General features: G+C 41.6%; 1 protein-coding gene across 1 annotated transcript; it reads right to left on the bottom strand.

The window, feature by feature from the left end:
- Window positions 1-22: 22 nt before the first annotated feature.
- Window positions 23-15495, bottom strand: MED17 (mediator complex subunit 17). The gene is made up of 12 exons (XM_042458996.1): window positions 15126-15495; window positions 14120-14286; window positions 13295-13514; window positions 11905-12041; window positions 11721-11805; window positions 10009-10161; window positions 7938-8068; window positions 5009-5193; window positions 3390-3527; window positions 2403-2520; window positions 1227-1386; window positions 23-484 (listed from the first exon to the last, which is right to left on the bottom strand). The coding sequence occupies exons 1-12, from the start codon at window positions 15451-15453 to the stop codon at window positions 276-278; spliced, it is 2031 nt and encodes a 676-aa protein (XP_042314930.1). The 5' UTR covers window positions 15454-15495; the 3' UTR covers window positions 23-275.
- Window positions 15496-16276: the final 781 nt, after the last annotated feature.

Genomic DNA, 16276 nt, shown 5'->3' with positions numbered 1-16276 from the left:
TCAAGGAAGGAAACAATTCATCTAAAAAAATGGCAGTTTAATGCAACATTCCAAATTTGCAAGATAAACTGCATTCAGGAACATGAAGGTGTCAAATTCACAAGAGTTTGTTTTACTAATTATGTAACTCAGTAACGAAAAAAATGCAGGTAGGTATCTGGAACTGATAACAGAACACAAAAATACAAGTTTAAACACTTTCTGAAATATGCATGCCGATTTGCCATCTTCCTGTTGGATTTGTAATAACAGTCCTCCTTGGTGCATTGTTTGACCTAGGAGCAGGGGGTCAGTGCAGCCATCAAGAGTTCCATTTTGTATACAAAGTTGCGCCCTTCCATTTTGTTCCACTGAATTTCTTTGAATGGGCCACGAAGGTAGTTCCATTTATTGTCTTGCAGCACATCACTTTTGGGGAGATCCTTGCACTGACATCGTGGAAACTGCACCATAACCTTGCTGCCACTTTCTGGACCATTGCGTACTGCAGAAAAACAAACATATATCAACATCAATAATAATTCACTGTTCCAGCCTTCAAGAATATTATACAATCAAATGCTGTTGGACTGCAAATATTATCAGTTTGTGTCACCACAATAACCAGTAAGATCTAACATCATCTGGAAGACCTTGTATTTCCCATCTCTCATCTTGAATAAAATGGTATAGTAATTGCCATAAGCCAACATGATGTAGTGGTTTGAGTGTTGGACTATGACTCTGAAGACCAGGGTTTGATTCCCTGTTCAGCCACAGAAAGCCATCGGCAAGTCACACACTCTCACCATCAGAAGATGGCAATGGCAAACCCCTCCGAAGAAACTTGCCAAGAAAACCCTGTAATAGTGTTACCAAGTCAGAAACGACCTGAAGGCATACAACAACAAGAAGTAATTGTCATGTGGATACCTGAAGTTGGAATGCTTTCCTATAATTCATAAGTAGGGTTCATCCAGATATCACAACATTTTAAACATCTTTCACTCCCTGATTTGTTTAAGATGAAGGCTCTAGATTCTTTCCAGAGTGACACTGTTATGATGAGTTCATGCCTCACACTAAATAAACAATGGATAGGACATACACAGTTTATCACCACTGTCAGCAGTTGTTAGTATAAACTGATAAGACTCCTTATGAACAATACCCCTCAGCTTCCCCCAGAACCCTGGCTTGTTTTCACATTTCAAATGGGTCACTGAAAGAGCCACAATTCTCAGTACCTGAAATCGAATAGTCTCCATTTGGTGATGCCACAGTTATGGCTGACGCATTGCCAATACTCTCTACAGGTCCTAAACCCACATGGTTACTGAAACTGAGTACATGCCATCCCATAACTTTAGCCAACTGCTGAACTGCATGCACTTGATGCTGTGACATCTGAAATAAGTAAAAGCAACAATTAGTGTGTTTTGCCCTAATTTTCCTAGCATGTTCTACAAACTTCTCAGTGATTATTTCCCTGCAACAGCAAGCAGTTTTTAGCTATACTAACATAATACAATTTCAGTGGTTTAATGGTTTGGAACTATTATTAAGAAATACCAAGTTATCCAGTGACCTAAATTCTTCTGTTAGTCCAAACTAGAGTAGAGCCATTAAATCAGTTGGATTTACTTACCTGTTGACTCACCACTTAAAACCTGATTCAGTATGTTTAAACTAGTTTAAACTAATCAACAATATCACAACCAAAGTCTGCAATGTTTGGCTGTCATGAACAAATCGTAAATGACCTCAATAAGTCATGGTTCTAAAAGATCTTTGACTTACTGCAGTGTTCTTCCTGGAAGCAGAAGTAGTTAAACAGATCACAGATCATCTGTCAGGAACTGGCTTATTTTTTAAAAATCTGATTACAGAAGCCAGTGTTACTGTTCTAAGTAAGTGAGACTCATAAACCAAGAAAAAAACCCCTCTGGGTCATAAGTCCAGCTTGTTAGGAGAGAAACAAACCAGAATTATGCTGAACCATTGGAGGCTCCCTGATTGTTGATATCACAGGTCCGATAGGAGTGACAGAGCAGCTTGCTTTTTCACAGTAAACTAGAATTGTTTTCTTTAAAAACTGGCTTAGCACAATGTCCAAATGTGTGCCATGGCACAGACAATAATTGAAAGGTATACGTATTTTATAAGTGCACTCTTGGCAGTTCGATATGGATATAGGAGTAGTCTGGACTAAAAGAGGGTTTTCTTGTCACTCCCTCTTCTTTATTTTGTTGTCACCAGCACAACTCCTTTGCACCTGTAACATTAAAATTTTAACCTCCTCCTTTTAAAAAGCCCAAGAATGTATTTAATATTCAGCTGTAAAGCAGAAATTGCATTAAAAGACACACATGCACACTAACTGAGGCCATATAACATACACTGTAACTGGGAAATGTTTTCACCTGAGAGAGAAGAAAATCTTGTAGCTCTTGTTCTTGATGAGACAGTGTGATCACTCTTCCATCTCTGTGTACCACTCTGATCTGCTCAACACCAATATTCAGCTGCAGCTGAATGGACCTTTAAAAGCATTAAGGTATTAGTACAAGTGGAGCACAGGCTTCATAGGACTGGAGCAGGGTGGTAGTGGTGGTAAAGTCCAAGTATTATAGGCTGATTTTCCCGTATCTGAAATGCTTGGGACAAGAACTGTTTCAGATTTTAGGTATTTTTGGATTTTAAAGTATTTGCCTGCTTCTGCCTTGCAAATGAAAATGAGTGCCACTACCATCACCTTGAAGGCAGAAGCGGGTAACTGGAGGGCTCCCTGGAGATCTCCTGTACAGTAATCAGATCTGTATATAAAATAAAATGGTGGAGTATTTGTGGACTGCATTTTATTTTATATGAAGGGTTTGGTTACTATACAGTAGATCTCTGGAGAGTCCACCACCCACCCACTTCTGTCTTTGAGCTGGCAGCAGCGGCACTCCTGCTCATCTATCTCCAGCCTCATGTCCCTCTCCAGCTTCACAAATGTACATAATAAGTTACTTATCTTGTACCTCCACAAGTTTCAGATTTTGGAGCATTTTGGATAAGGAAGGCTCACTCTGTACGGATCATGGAAAGGTTAGCTTTTAGACCACAGGTCTTGGAATTCGCTAGCCAGCATTGCCAAGCTCTCATTTTCGAACCTCTTATTTAAGCATACATGCTTGGCTCAGCAGCATATCACAGTATATATTTTTTTTGAAAAAAATAAGCAAATAAGCATCATAACCACTGCTTGAAATGGCTTCCTCAAGATTTTCCTTTTAATAAAGGTCTTTGAACATTTAAGTTCGAGATATCTGCAGGGCACCTCAACTGGGAATTTACAGACAATCCACCATCTCTGATGTTATTAAGGAGTGAAGCAAAAGTGTTTCATCCCATTTCATACTCACTTGCATATCTGCTCATAACCTTGGGAGGTGATCAGGACTTTGACACTTGACTCATAGACATCATTAATGTTTGACCAGTGGGCTTGAATTTGGGGATCTTCAATACGGCTGGCAAGGCTGTCAATGGTCCGAGCTGTTCTGGAACCATAAAAAACAAGTTTTCAGAACATTTAATGGTAATTTCCTTGTCTATATTACCAGCCCGGGGGGAGGGGGGGGGGGCTAGTAGATTCTGTCAGACCATATTATTTATATACACCAATATGCTTCTAGAAGTAAATAGATATAAAATTTAAGACCAGACCAGCAATATTAACACATGATAAATGCTACTAAAGCTACTATTCTCAATAGCAACTAATACTTATATTTTGCACATCCATATTTTATATGCATTAATAAAGCCAGTATGAATTATTCATTAGGTGAATCATACAAAATAGGAAGAAAGAACAGGAAGGGGGAAAAAGATATAAGCAACCATCGGGGGGGAAAACATGCTTGAAAAATTAAATGTCCTTCAATCCATCATATTTTTACAAATCTATACTTCAGGTCATCAGCCCCAATTGCACCATGCAGAAAGCCCATGATGGCAATCCAACTTTTGTTTAAAAACCGCCAATGAAAAAAACCTTTTACTGATGGTCTATCATCTTCTGGGATAATCCATTCCAATGTCAAAATCAATGACCACCAGGAATTACTTCCTAATGCTTTATCAGAATCTCCTTTCTTGAAATCTGCATCCAATGGTTGGGGGCTGCTCTTTGGAGCTTAGAAAACAAGTTGGCTCTATTTTCAGATATTTGAAAATGGTTATAATTGTTGTTGTGGCGTGCCTTCAAGTTGTTTCTGACTTATGGCGACCCTAAGACAAATCTGGGTTTCCATGGTCGAGCAGTGAATCAAACCCATAGTCATAGTCCAACATTGAAATCACTACACCACACCAGCTTGACATAGTCATGATATCTTCCCTCAATCTTTTCTCCAACCATTCCTCACAGGGCTTGGTTTCTGGAGACATCTTAGTTTGCTCTTAACTTTCTTCAGTTCTGTTGCCCAGAACAGGACAAGATATTCCATATAAAGCATCACCAAAGCATAACATAGTGGTACTACTACTACTCTTTTTCTGGATGCTATACTTCCCCTTGCCTTTAGTGTGACCATTTCATTACTGTACCAAAGTGGCTCTCAACCTAGATGTTACTGGACAGGTATAAGGACATCCACCAAAGTTTTAAATTGCTCATTAGATGCACTGTCATTAAACTGGAAACAATTCTTAACTCAGCTTCACTTTTTTGCAGTTCTTGATGCCACACTGGGGTCCCCTCTGGTCTATCCATCAACAGACAAAGCTCACTGAACACAACAGCTGGTCATAAGTCACCATTTGGGAGTCAGATACATATGCACAGAAATCTTCACTTTAAACAGACTGTCAAGCCAATGTCTGCCAAAATGGAAAGCAGGTGGTTAAAACTCTTACATAAAGATATTTATAGAAAATGTTTATCAGATTTGCCAGGTATGAACACCCTTCTGCAACTTAAGTGAAGTGCCCAGAGAATTTAACGTACAACTTTACCTTGAAAGATATGAATGCATACCTGCATCTCAGAAAGATATGTTTTGCCTGCTTTAAAATCTTCTCCAGAAGCCCCTCACTTGGTTGCAAGGAACTGATCTCGTTTTTATCAAAAGCTTGTGGCCCCGCCAGTCTCATTCTCTTAGGACCAAAAGGTGCACTTGCTGGGTGAGGCATCATACTGGAGCTCAGGGTCTGCTTGTGAAACTGCCAGAGGAGGAGGAAAAGTATTAGAAGAAGCCAACTGTACAGGCCAATTCTAATCTAAAGCTAGAAACCACAGAGACCATCATGCCAGAATGCTGACCAAAGCAAACAACTATATATAATATCATTTTAATTATGACAAAATCAGAATGTGGAAAAGTTACTTTTTGGGATTATGATTCTCAGAATCCTCCAGCTACTGGGGCCAGGTTGGAGAATTCTGGAACTGTAATTTCAAAAAGCAACCATTTCTAGCTCTGAATAAAATACAGAAGCAACCAGCTGTGGTCCAGCTTACAGTTTTCAACTAAAGGTTTCCTTGTTCAAATGGAAGAAAACCTTTGGGAACTTCTGGCCAATGACTTTGGAACCCAAACAAGGCAGCTTACTGTTGGGAGCTTGTACAGTTTAAGAATGGTGGCAAAGATAGAACATGGATCCTGAAACATAGCTCTTAAATATCTGTTATATTTCAATTACATTAACAGAAAAGATTGCCTGCAAGGAAATGATAGTTCCAACCCTCAAAGAAACGAGATCTGTGAAGAACAACTCCTCCAAAGAACATTGCCCCCTAGAGATTTCTAGTCCTTTCTTGATCCTTTTACAGATATTCAAGCACTTCTACTTGCATTATGGGGCAACAGCACCCTCTGGAGATTCTGACTGGAAGAACTATGATGCATTTGCCCCTTTCAACTCTGGGAAAATTTCTCAGCCACACAAAGAAATCAAGGAAGACTCATAGAATGAAGAGAGGGGGGGGGGGGGGGGGGGGGCAATATAATACCTGGTTCTTACTTACATTTTGGGAAGAGCACTAACTTAATGTAGCACTATCTACTGATGGTCACTTGGCTTTGGTATACAGAAGGGCTATATCTACTATTGTGTACACTCTGTGGGATGATCTCCATATTGAGATGAGGCAGGCATTTAATCTGGAATGCCAACAATTTAAGACATATTTGTTTGCCCAGGCATTTTCCTGGCTGCTACCACTGCACCCTTGCCTTTCAGATATTTTAAATGAGATTTTACTGTCATATTGACTGGCATCCTTGCATTTTACCAGGATTTTATTTTGGGATTAACTTGGGGATATTTTTTTAAGGAAAAGCAGTATTTTAACTCTCTAAAATGAATAAAATAATGTGCTAAACTAAGAAAGGGCAGGACCACAAGCGGCTCGCTGGTGTATCAAGATCAGCAAAATGCATTCCAGCAGCCTATCATAAGCTGATGTGTCAATGAAATACTTTAGATTCACCCCAACATTTCCCTTAATATGTTGGACTACAGCTCCCAGAAGCTTCCAGGCAGCTCTCTTCTAGTTCATAGGCTGGCAATTTGGGAGGGGTCTAGAGGCAAATTTCCAACTGCCTCATTGATTTCATGTTGTCTATGATGATGTACTTCAAAACATCTGAAGATGGAGAAGGGGGCCTGGAATACACACTTAATTTCTTAGAGGCCAAACATTTTAGCTGCCACAACCTGAATCCATAACAGATGAAAAGTCAGGATTACATCCCAGGTGCCCTCTTTTTGGACTTCACTGTCCACTTCAAATGGCCTGTCAGAGTCACCCTCATAGCTCCCTCTGCTATGTTAACGTTAGGCCTGCTTAGCCATGTTCTAGTCATGTTGGGAGCCGGAGTGGGAGAGGAGGAGGGTGAACAGCTGTAGGAGACTTTGTTGTATGTGAACTAAGGGTGTAGAGCTCCTAGCTCTCCTTGGGAATGGAATGTGAACAGGGAGGAGGAAGGTAGATCTGGAGAGGGTACAGAAATGAAACCTATCTTGTTAATTCCAAGTTGGCAAAGATAATAATAATAATAATAATAATAATAATAATAATAATAAATTTTATTTTTACCCCGCCTTTCCATAGTTATGATCAAGGCGGCTTACAAAATTTAAAACATTACAATACAAGATAAAAATTCAATATAAAAGTTAAAAGCATTACTACAAGGAACAGGAACAGGAAATCAATTAAATACACATGTGAAGGGCAAAGAGAAAGAGAGATTAATTTACAATGGTCGGGGGTTGAAAGAGAAAAAAAATAAGGGGCAGGAAAATAAACAATTTAACTAAGGTGGGAAGGCCAACCGAAATAGATACGTTTTCAGATTTTTCTTGAAAATATCTAGTGAGGCGGTGGAGTGAAGCTCTACGGGGAGCTTGTTCCAAAGTGAAGGGGCAGCGATGGCAAAAGCCCTCTGTGAGGTCCGTGCAAAGTTTGACCTAGGGACCTCCAACAAATTTGTCCCGGATGTTCTGAGTGTGCTACTGTGCTAATCTTTTCCAATAAACCTTTTTTGGTTTTATTCATGAAGTGTGTTAATTGAATTAGACAGAGACAGAGCATTAGATAAAGATAGAACATTACATGGCCTTATAGGAAAATTTTCTGCAACTTGGGCAAAAATAGTTTTGCCCAGAGAACAGTTTATATACATCAGGACCATCAGACTGCACTGATTATACAGTTGGCCCTTCCCTTATGCGGGGGATCCGTTCTGGCCCCTCTGCGTAAGGGGCATTCCATATATGATCGATCCCCATTTAAATGAATGGGGCTTGTGCACGCGCCATTACCCCTTCCGGGTGCGCTGCCCCTTTTTCCAATACAGCTTTCAGCATATGCTGAAAGCCACATAAGGCACACCAGTGTATGAGGCGGGCGCACTGTATTAGAAAGCGACATGGGCAAATATATAGGAAGAGTATATTACCTCCCTGATCAGCTGGTGCAAATTATGTTCAAGAACATAAAGGTGATCCTCTGGACCTTGTTTTTCAGAGGCAGATTTTTGGGATTTCTTGTCATCTGAAGAGTGACACAAAGTAATAGATAGCTGCAAACCTACAAAATAAAATGAAGGCACAGAAAGAAAGAAAAAAACATGACATAGCCTTCAACAACACATACTTTTCCAATACACATATAACAACTTCATAAGTGTCAATGGATTGATCTACATCAATGAATGAAAACTGTTTGACTCCCAACATATTAACAAATACAATTGGCCCTCTACATTTGTGGGTTCAATATTTGTAGTTTTGGTTATTCGCAAATGTTAAACTCTGAGCCCCTTCTACCCTGGAAAGTCTTGGGAAAGATCAGGCCTTGGCCGAGATGAAGGGAGTGCTCCACTCTCCAAACCCCTCCTGCCCTGGAAATGGCTACTGCGTGGGAGGAAGAGGTCTTGTTCCCCTAACCCCCATGAAAGAGGAGGCCACTTTTTTTGTACAAAACCCATTTCATGGCAGGTTACATTTAAAAAAACATATTGTACCAATCATAATTACTGCTAATTACATAATTGCTAATTACAAAATTAGTAAACACCAAGCCCTAAATCCAATTGTTAGCTACAACCAGAAAAGATTTACTGCATTGATGGAATAAAAAGAAGGAAGGGAGGGGACAGGGAGAAAGAAGAAATGTAGCAGCACCCTTTTAGACTAACTGGTTTTTACTTTAACATGAGCATTCATGGATGTAACACACTTCTTCAGATGCAGTACAGAAAAGAAATGGGTTTATACCCATGACACTCATGCTAAAAGAAAAACCAGTTAGTCTTAAAGCTGCTGCTACATTACTCCCCCTCCTCCTTTTTATATTGCAATAGCAACAGCAAAATAATAACAATAATAATAATAATAGGATTTATTTATATGCCGCCCAATCACTGGGAATCCGGGCGGCTTACAAGACAGGGGATAATAGACGGTTCCCTGCCCTCAGGCTTACAATCTAAAAAGACACGACACAAAAGGAGAAGGGAATGGTGGGGGCGGGGAGGGCATCAGGTCCAGCATTCTTCTCTCCCTCTGAGGCCTGGACCAAGGCAGATGGACTGGAGGGAGGGCTCTTTTTCTTAATTGAGAAATACCAAGTACATTTCTATACTGCTTATCAGTGCATTTAAGCATTCCCTATGCGGTTAACAATGTGTAACAAACTGCATACTAATTTCAGCAACCTATGGAAGGATGAAAGGCTGAGTTGACCCTGGAGCACTGCCTGGGATCAAACTCACACCCTTATGGCTGTGAATGGCTGTGGTACCAGCATTTAACCACTGTGCCACTAAAAACTAACATGGTTACTTCTTTGAATTGATAGAAACTATTAAGTGTTGACTTACCAAGTTATTATTGATTCAGTTGATCTATCCTAGATGGAACTAGCAATTGTCATTTGGCCCAAGAATAACAACACATATCCAGCCCACAGAGTACTAAAATTTAGCAAGTTCACACACACACACACACACACACCAAAAAAACAAAAACAAAAAAAAAAACAGTCCAATACAATAAGATTGAGAAAAAGTCAACTACAATAAATGGATCTTCAAGAACTTTCTTAAAAGCCTGGGCATATCTTCCAAAGCGACCAATCCTGGCTTATGCAGAAAAATCCCTTTCCTTTGCAGTTGCCAAACTACTTTAAAGGTGGCAAATGACAAGGGCCTCTGTAACTAGAAAGTTTTAGCAGGAAGCAACAAGCAAAGATAATTTGTCCAATTAGCTTGATCCTAAACCAATTATGCTGATGTTGCTATCTTCTAAACATTTTAATGCAGTGTTACTGAAGATTGGGTCTTGTAAAAATTCATTTTCTGAACCATGATTCCCCCCCAAACTGCCAAGTAGGCTGGCTACAGGATTCTGGAGGTGCAAGAGTAAATGTTATGTTTTCCAGAGTCTCTATGACGCCTCTTCTCTTTCTTCCAGGAAACACCTTGCCAGATTTTAATTAATTTACTTCAAATCCCTTGGGATTATTACCTGGGAATGGTTGGGAAATTATTTGGTTCTTCACAACTATATGAGGAATTTGAGATTTAATCTGCACAGCTTCTCGAGACAGTTGGGCAAAGATTTCCTTACACAACAAGACATTCTGTGCAGTCTCCAGTTTTGTTTGCCAGTGCATAGCCCCTAAATAAGACAGGAAATAATGAATAGTCATGAACTATAACTAGAAATCAGGGGAAATTGGTATACTGATTGAGAGGTCCAGCACATTATAAACAGGCCAAAAAGACAAGACAGACAAAATGTATAAACAGTTTGAATCTTCTAAAGACAGTTCAGGTTTTAGACAATACTAAACAATGTGTATGCAGTGCTGTGAAGGGGTGAAAGAAACATGAATCACTGGGTGTACATTTTCAGAGCTTGGAAAATTTACCTTAAGGACTACAGCTCCCAGAATCCACAAGCTAGCATGTTCATATCTGGGTAAGACTGGCTGGAGGAGTCTGGGAGTGGTATTCCACAACAGTAACTTTTCTGAAATCTGGATCCTTCTTAATGAAAATCATTTAGGATCTGTAAAGTCATTAAGGCGGGGTACAAACCGCCGCTTTGCGGCACTCCCCCGCCGCCGCCATTTGCTCCGTGCGGGAGCTGCAGCAGCCAAACCGCGCGACTCCCGCGCGGAGCAAAAAAGAAGCTCCATTTCGGAGCTTCTTTCTGCGGCGCATCTATGACGTCGCGAGGCACCTGGCGCGGACTCGCGACGTCATAGGCGCCGCGACACGTCTGGACGCTGTGCGTCCAGTACGTAAAGATGGCGGCGCCCATGTAGAAGGGGCGCCGCCATCTTGTACGTATAGGATACGTACTAGGGTTAGGGGGGTGCGGAAACACCGCCCCTTCCTAACCCTAGTACGTATCCTATACATACTAAATGGCGGTGTGTATCCCGCCTAAGTTTCTCAGGAATGGAATTGTAAAAACAGATCAGATAAGAATGAACATGTTGCTGCCATCAGCAGGGATAGAAAGATGCAAACCCAAATATTAAGCTCCCTACTGGGAGTGGGTTAAAGTTTAATATTCAATTTATTTCTACTTTCCCCATCCTCCCCAGATCAATTTCCCTCTATACGTGGGGTTTGTTGGCTACCACCATCATATTTTTAACAAGAACACAAGGGCCAAATAATGTTCATGGTTGCTTGCAGACCAGCAGCTTCACATTACCTGCTGCTACAACTGTACAAAGAAACAGTAAAACCACCAGTGCATTTTTGTAAACTCTTTATAGAACACATCATTTCCTGTATCTGTACATAACGGGGCAGAGAATGCTTTGCTCTCCTGATCATCTTTTACGACTGCCTATGCAAGCTGGGAATTCTGGGTCTGAAATCCAACATTTCTAGAACGCCAGAAGTTGACCAGTCCTAGTACAAAAAGTACATTCTACGTCCCTGGAATGGAAGCCACAAGATTTTTTTCCCTTCACTGAAATGTCTCTCTCTGTGTGTTTATGAAGCCAAATAATTGTGCACACTTGAATCTCCCCTACAAAGCAGAATCCACATCACACCTGACATAAATGTTAACATATTTAAATGGTTTCAGCTCCCCCAAAAGGTCTGAGTGATTGATTTTTACTCCCAATTAATGCCTCTGAAAATTACACAATATTCATGATTACACACTTCTGAGAGTTAACACTCAAAAAACATGACTGAATATTGTTATACCTGGCTTTGATTTTGGAAGAGGTCTTTTAAAAAGATTTACTGTACCAAGATCCCCTATATCTGGTGCTTGCTTCTGAATAGATACCTAGATTTAAAAAGAAGAAGAAAAAGAAAAAAGAAGACTGGCTTTTTTTTTGTATTTCATGAACACTAACAAAATCTACAAAATATAATGTGGACAAACCTTGATATAGGCAGTTCCCTCTAAATCACTGGGGATCTGAACATCCAGAGGGCAGTAATCTTCAGGAATCTTTTTATCCAGATCAATGTCTGTGTTTTTAATTACTTCGAATGTACCATGATGAGGAAACAAAGATCCTAAGAAGAAAGGTTGAAACAGATCAGTTTGTTGAAGACAGCTAAGCCATACAGTGTGCATTAAAAACATCTAATATATTAGGCATTTTAGTATTTGTCATGATGTTGATACCATAAATATTGGCTCAAATGAAGTACAGCACACTCTAATACCTAAAGTTTTAGACAATATAGTAGTACTATATGTAAGAGAAACCAATTGTCAATTGGTAGACATATTTACAGTTTTCCACATTTTATTTAGTGTTTTCAAAGAAACAGTAAATTATTATCTTAGGGACGCATGAGAGTGCTTATCTGACAGTGCTGTTCTTACAATAATGCTTCCTTAATGTTAACAGAACACTTATGTATTCAAATCACACACATTAACAGTAATTCTTAATGCCACCTATGCTAGTTAGTTCATAACAGAGGTATGAATTAGGAATTTCTTGACTCACAGCAACAATTTTGTTAGCCACAATAGTTAAAAGCTAACAAATTATTGAAAAAATTGGACAGTATGAGAATTAGTTAGCAAAGACTGGGTTGGTGAATACTGCATGCTATCTAGCCATTCTGCTGTGAATTTATCTTGACTAAAACATTTATATGTTGCTGTTGTTGTATGCCTCCAAGTTGTTTCCAATTTATGGTGACCCTAAAGTGACCCTATCATGGGATTGAGAGTATTTATACCTTCTTTGGAAGCCTTCAAGAGGGCATTGAAGATGGATCTCTTCCAGTGGGCCTATCCAACAGATCTCCTCTAATCTGATTTTGAACATCTGAATGTGATGACTTGATTCTTATGACTGTGAGCAATACTGTAACAACTCTTCCCTTTTTATTTTTGATTGATGTATTTTGTATGTATTTTATGATGTTTTTACTGTTGTAATCCCACTTCGATCCGAAGGGAGAAGCGGGAGATATGGACTCAAAATTTCAGGGCAGTTTACAAGTAAAATCCATTTTAGAAGATTAACACAATTTAAAACAATAATTAAAACAGGTTTAAAAGATTAAAACAGTTTAAAACCATGTGTGTTAACATTTTGGAGTAAAACCAGTAAGTTCCTAAAAGCTTCAGTAAACAGGTTTTTACTTGGTGCCAAACTGAAGCAGTGTAGGCACCAATTTATCTTTACCTTTCTTCTCTGTGTTTGATCAGTTCAGGAGACACAAGGCCTAAATATTTAGGGAAAAGGTGGTGTTCAGAGATACTGCCAGATTCAGGGAACTTCGGACTAACGCTTTGCCTAGCGTACCTGCGCTCCTATAGCTCAAGTCCCCAAGGATTTTATCTCCCACTTTCCTCAGCTTCCAGTGCTGCCTCAAGCGTAACAATTCAGAGTTGAAGTCTCTCTGTCGCTTGTTCTCTTGACTTTCTGCAATTGATTTAGACAACCTTTCTGCTCCTTTCAGTAGAATCTGAGCTGCTGCAGCCAATGATTTCTTCTTGGAAACTAGTTGCAGAACCTGAGGATTCTAGAAATGAACAAACAACTCAGAACGGCAATCGATTCCAATGCGATCTTGTTCCACTACACTGATTTTAAAAATTCAAGAGGAACGGAAACTAGCATAGATAGTGACCACACAAGCCTCCAAATCTTAACAAGCAAATCTTTCCTGCTGCAAATTATAGACAGGCATTGAAGATTATTGCTTCTCTGTTTTAAAGAATGATACATGTCTGCCACAGCCCTGAAGTAAACCTTCATTACAGAATTACTGCTATTCAGAATGACAAAATGTACAGAGTTCTCCAGAATCTCACAACTGTGTGTAAACACGGCCAACGCTTAGTCATTATTAAAATTATTAATTATCCGTATGAAAATGATTACTGTGATTCTTCCCTCTCCCTCCCTTAGCCCTTGTTAACTATTCCACTTCAATGGCTTTCCTTTTTCACTGACAACGTTTTCAAATGAGGCACTGGAAACTAGAAATGGCTCTCAGGAAGACGCTCTCTGTTAAGAGAACTACCAAGACGAAATAACCGATGCTGCAGCCTCACTAAATGGGGACGGTTAAACCGTCAACAGCAGCTGTCACTGAAGAGAATGAGCAAAGCCACTGCATGGCACCTGCTTTTGGGAAAGCGGCTCTTGAATAACTGGATCCAAAGTCATAAACTTTTTGTCTTTGACGATGGTGAGAACGTCGTAGAGCACACACATCTCGGTCAAGGAGCTTCTTAGGTTATTCCTCACTGAGTCCCAAGGCCAGAGAGACGGCTGGAACTTCACCAAACCTGAAGAACACAAAGGAGAAACACAGAAGGAATAGGTTACTTCTGTCATTGCTGGGAGAGGTATTTAGCCCCAGTGGGTTCAGCCACAATATGGACAGATGCTCAGATGCTTTGGAGATGCATCCCGTTCTCAACGTCCTTTTTTGATCTACTGAACTCCATCTGATTAGAGACTCTTCAATATTAATAATGGCAGCCCAGAATCCCTGGAACAAAGCTGGTCCATTACCACTTTAAGGGCAGCAGAAAAGCCCTGCGAACTCAGAGCAACGGAGCACTGAGCCCAGCATTCCTCCCAGTGTGCAGCCAAACAACTCTGGGAAGCCACAAACAGGAGATGGGCAGCCCTTTCTTGAGTTTGTGTTCTACCAGCCGGATGGGGAAAGGGAGAACGGGGGCCAGGTCCCAGCTGTGAGGAGGGACTCAGGGAGCTGGGGATGGTTAGCTTGGAGAAGGGAAGGTTCAGAGGTGATATGATAGCCCTGGTTAAATACTTGAAGGGATGTCATATTGAGGAGGGAGCAAGCTTGTTTTCTGCTGCTCCAGAGACTAGGACCCAGAGCAATGGATGCAAGCTCCAGGAAAAGAGATTCCAGCTCAACATTAGGAGGATCTTCCTGAGAGTAAGGGCTGTTCCACAGTGGAACACACTCCTTCCTCGGAGCGTAGTGTAATCTCCCTCCTTGGAAGCCTTTAAGCAGAGGCTGGATGGCCCCCTGTCAATGGGGATGCTCTGACTGAGAGTTCCTGCATGGCAGAAGGGGCTGGGCTGGACCAGGGCCTTCATGGGGCCTCTTCCAACCCTGTGGTTCTCTGGCAGCCCAGCCTCCCTCCCTCACCGTCCTCCTCCTCCTCCTCCTCGGCGGCGGCTGCTCCTGCTCCGGCCCACTCTCTGCCCCCTGCAGCGGCGTTGGCGGCGCTGGGCTCGTCCTCGTCGGAGCCGGAGCTGCCCTGGCTGAAGTCGATGCGCTGGGCCAGGCGGGCCAGGTTCTGCGACATGGAGAGCGGCTGCAGGTAGGTCTCGCTCCCGTCCAGGCCCACCTCCTGGACATGCTTCTCGCAGGCCGACTCGATGCTGATCCGCACCGCCTGCACCCCGGACATCTTCCCTCTCGCGCCCCGCTGGGGACAATGGCAGCAAGGGATGGAAGGCCGCGCGCCGGGCATGCGCAGGAAGAACTACGGCGTCCCTCTGCGGTCAGATTTAAACAGCGACGGGGAAAATGGCGGTGGCGACGCCGGACGGCAGCGAATGAGAACGAGCGGCGCGTTCGGGTCTTTTCGGAACCGCTCGGGATTCGAAAGTGCGGGAGGGGCCGCGGTTAGCGAAGCCCTCTCCCGTTCGGTTGGCATGGCAACGCAGCTTGGCCTGTTGTGTTCTCCAAGGCCTGACTTGCAGTGCAGCATGAATACGCTTTCACACCGCTTTAACGGCCACGGCTCCATATGATTCAGTAGAGTGTGGCGCTACACTCTTAAAACAGGGCTAATCCGCTTTCTTACTGCTCCGACGGCCTGCTGTTGCATTTTGGGATTTGTAGTCCAGTGAGGCCTAAGAGCTCTCTGGCTGAATATTCTAAACGCCCCTTCCTAAACTACAAGCCCCAGAATGCAACGGGAGGCAACAGTTGGACGTTAAAGTGAGTTAGCCTTGTTTTAAAAGTGTAGTCGTGTTCGTGCGATAATCTCCATAATAGAGAGCCTTTGTGACTGAAGAAGAGCAGAGTATAAATATACTCCTAAATAAATAAAAAAAACAAATACATAAATAAATACGTACACACTGTTGTTTGTGAGGCATTTAGCCTTCTCTGGTTCAAGACACACTGCAGGAATGCAGTTTGAGACTGCTTTAACTGTCCTGGCTCAGTGCTAGGGGATCCTGGGAATTGTAGTTTATTGTGGCACCAGAGCTCTCTCTGACAGTAGAGGCTCAATGCCTCACAAAACTACAGTTCCCAGGATTCCATAGCCCTGAGCCAGAGCAATT

This window comes from Sceloporus undulatus, chromosome 3 (genome assembly GCF_019175285.1).
Source record: "Sceloporus undulatus isolate JIND9_A2432 ecotype Alabama chromosome 3, SceUnd_v1.1, whole genome shotgun sequence".
NCBI classification, from domain to species: Eukaryota; Metazoa; Chordata; class Lepidosauria; order Squamata; family Phrynosomatidae; genus Sceloporus; species Sceloporus undulatus.
Note: the sequence above shows the minus strand (reverse complement) of the source record. Positions and strands in the feature narration are given on the sequence as shown.

What these genes read in the sequence shown, in the direction of transcription:
- MED17 (XM_042458996.1), bottom strand. Translation starts at nt 15,453, where the DNA reads ATGCCCGGCGCGCGGCCTTCCATCCCTTGCTGCCATTGTCCCCAGCGG. An exon ending in AATTTCCCAACCATTCCCAG is followed by an intron (nt 8,069 to 10,008) that starts GTAATAATCCCA and finishes TTTATTTTGTAG; the next exon opens with GTTTGCAGCTATCTATTACT. An exon ending in CATATCTTTCTGAGATGCAG is followed by an intron (nt 3,528 to 5,008) that starts GTATGCATTCAT and finishes TTATGGTTCCAG; the next exon opens with AACAGCTCGGACCATTGACA.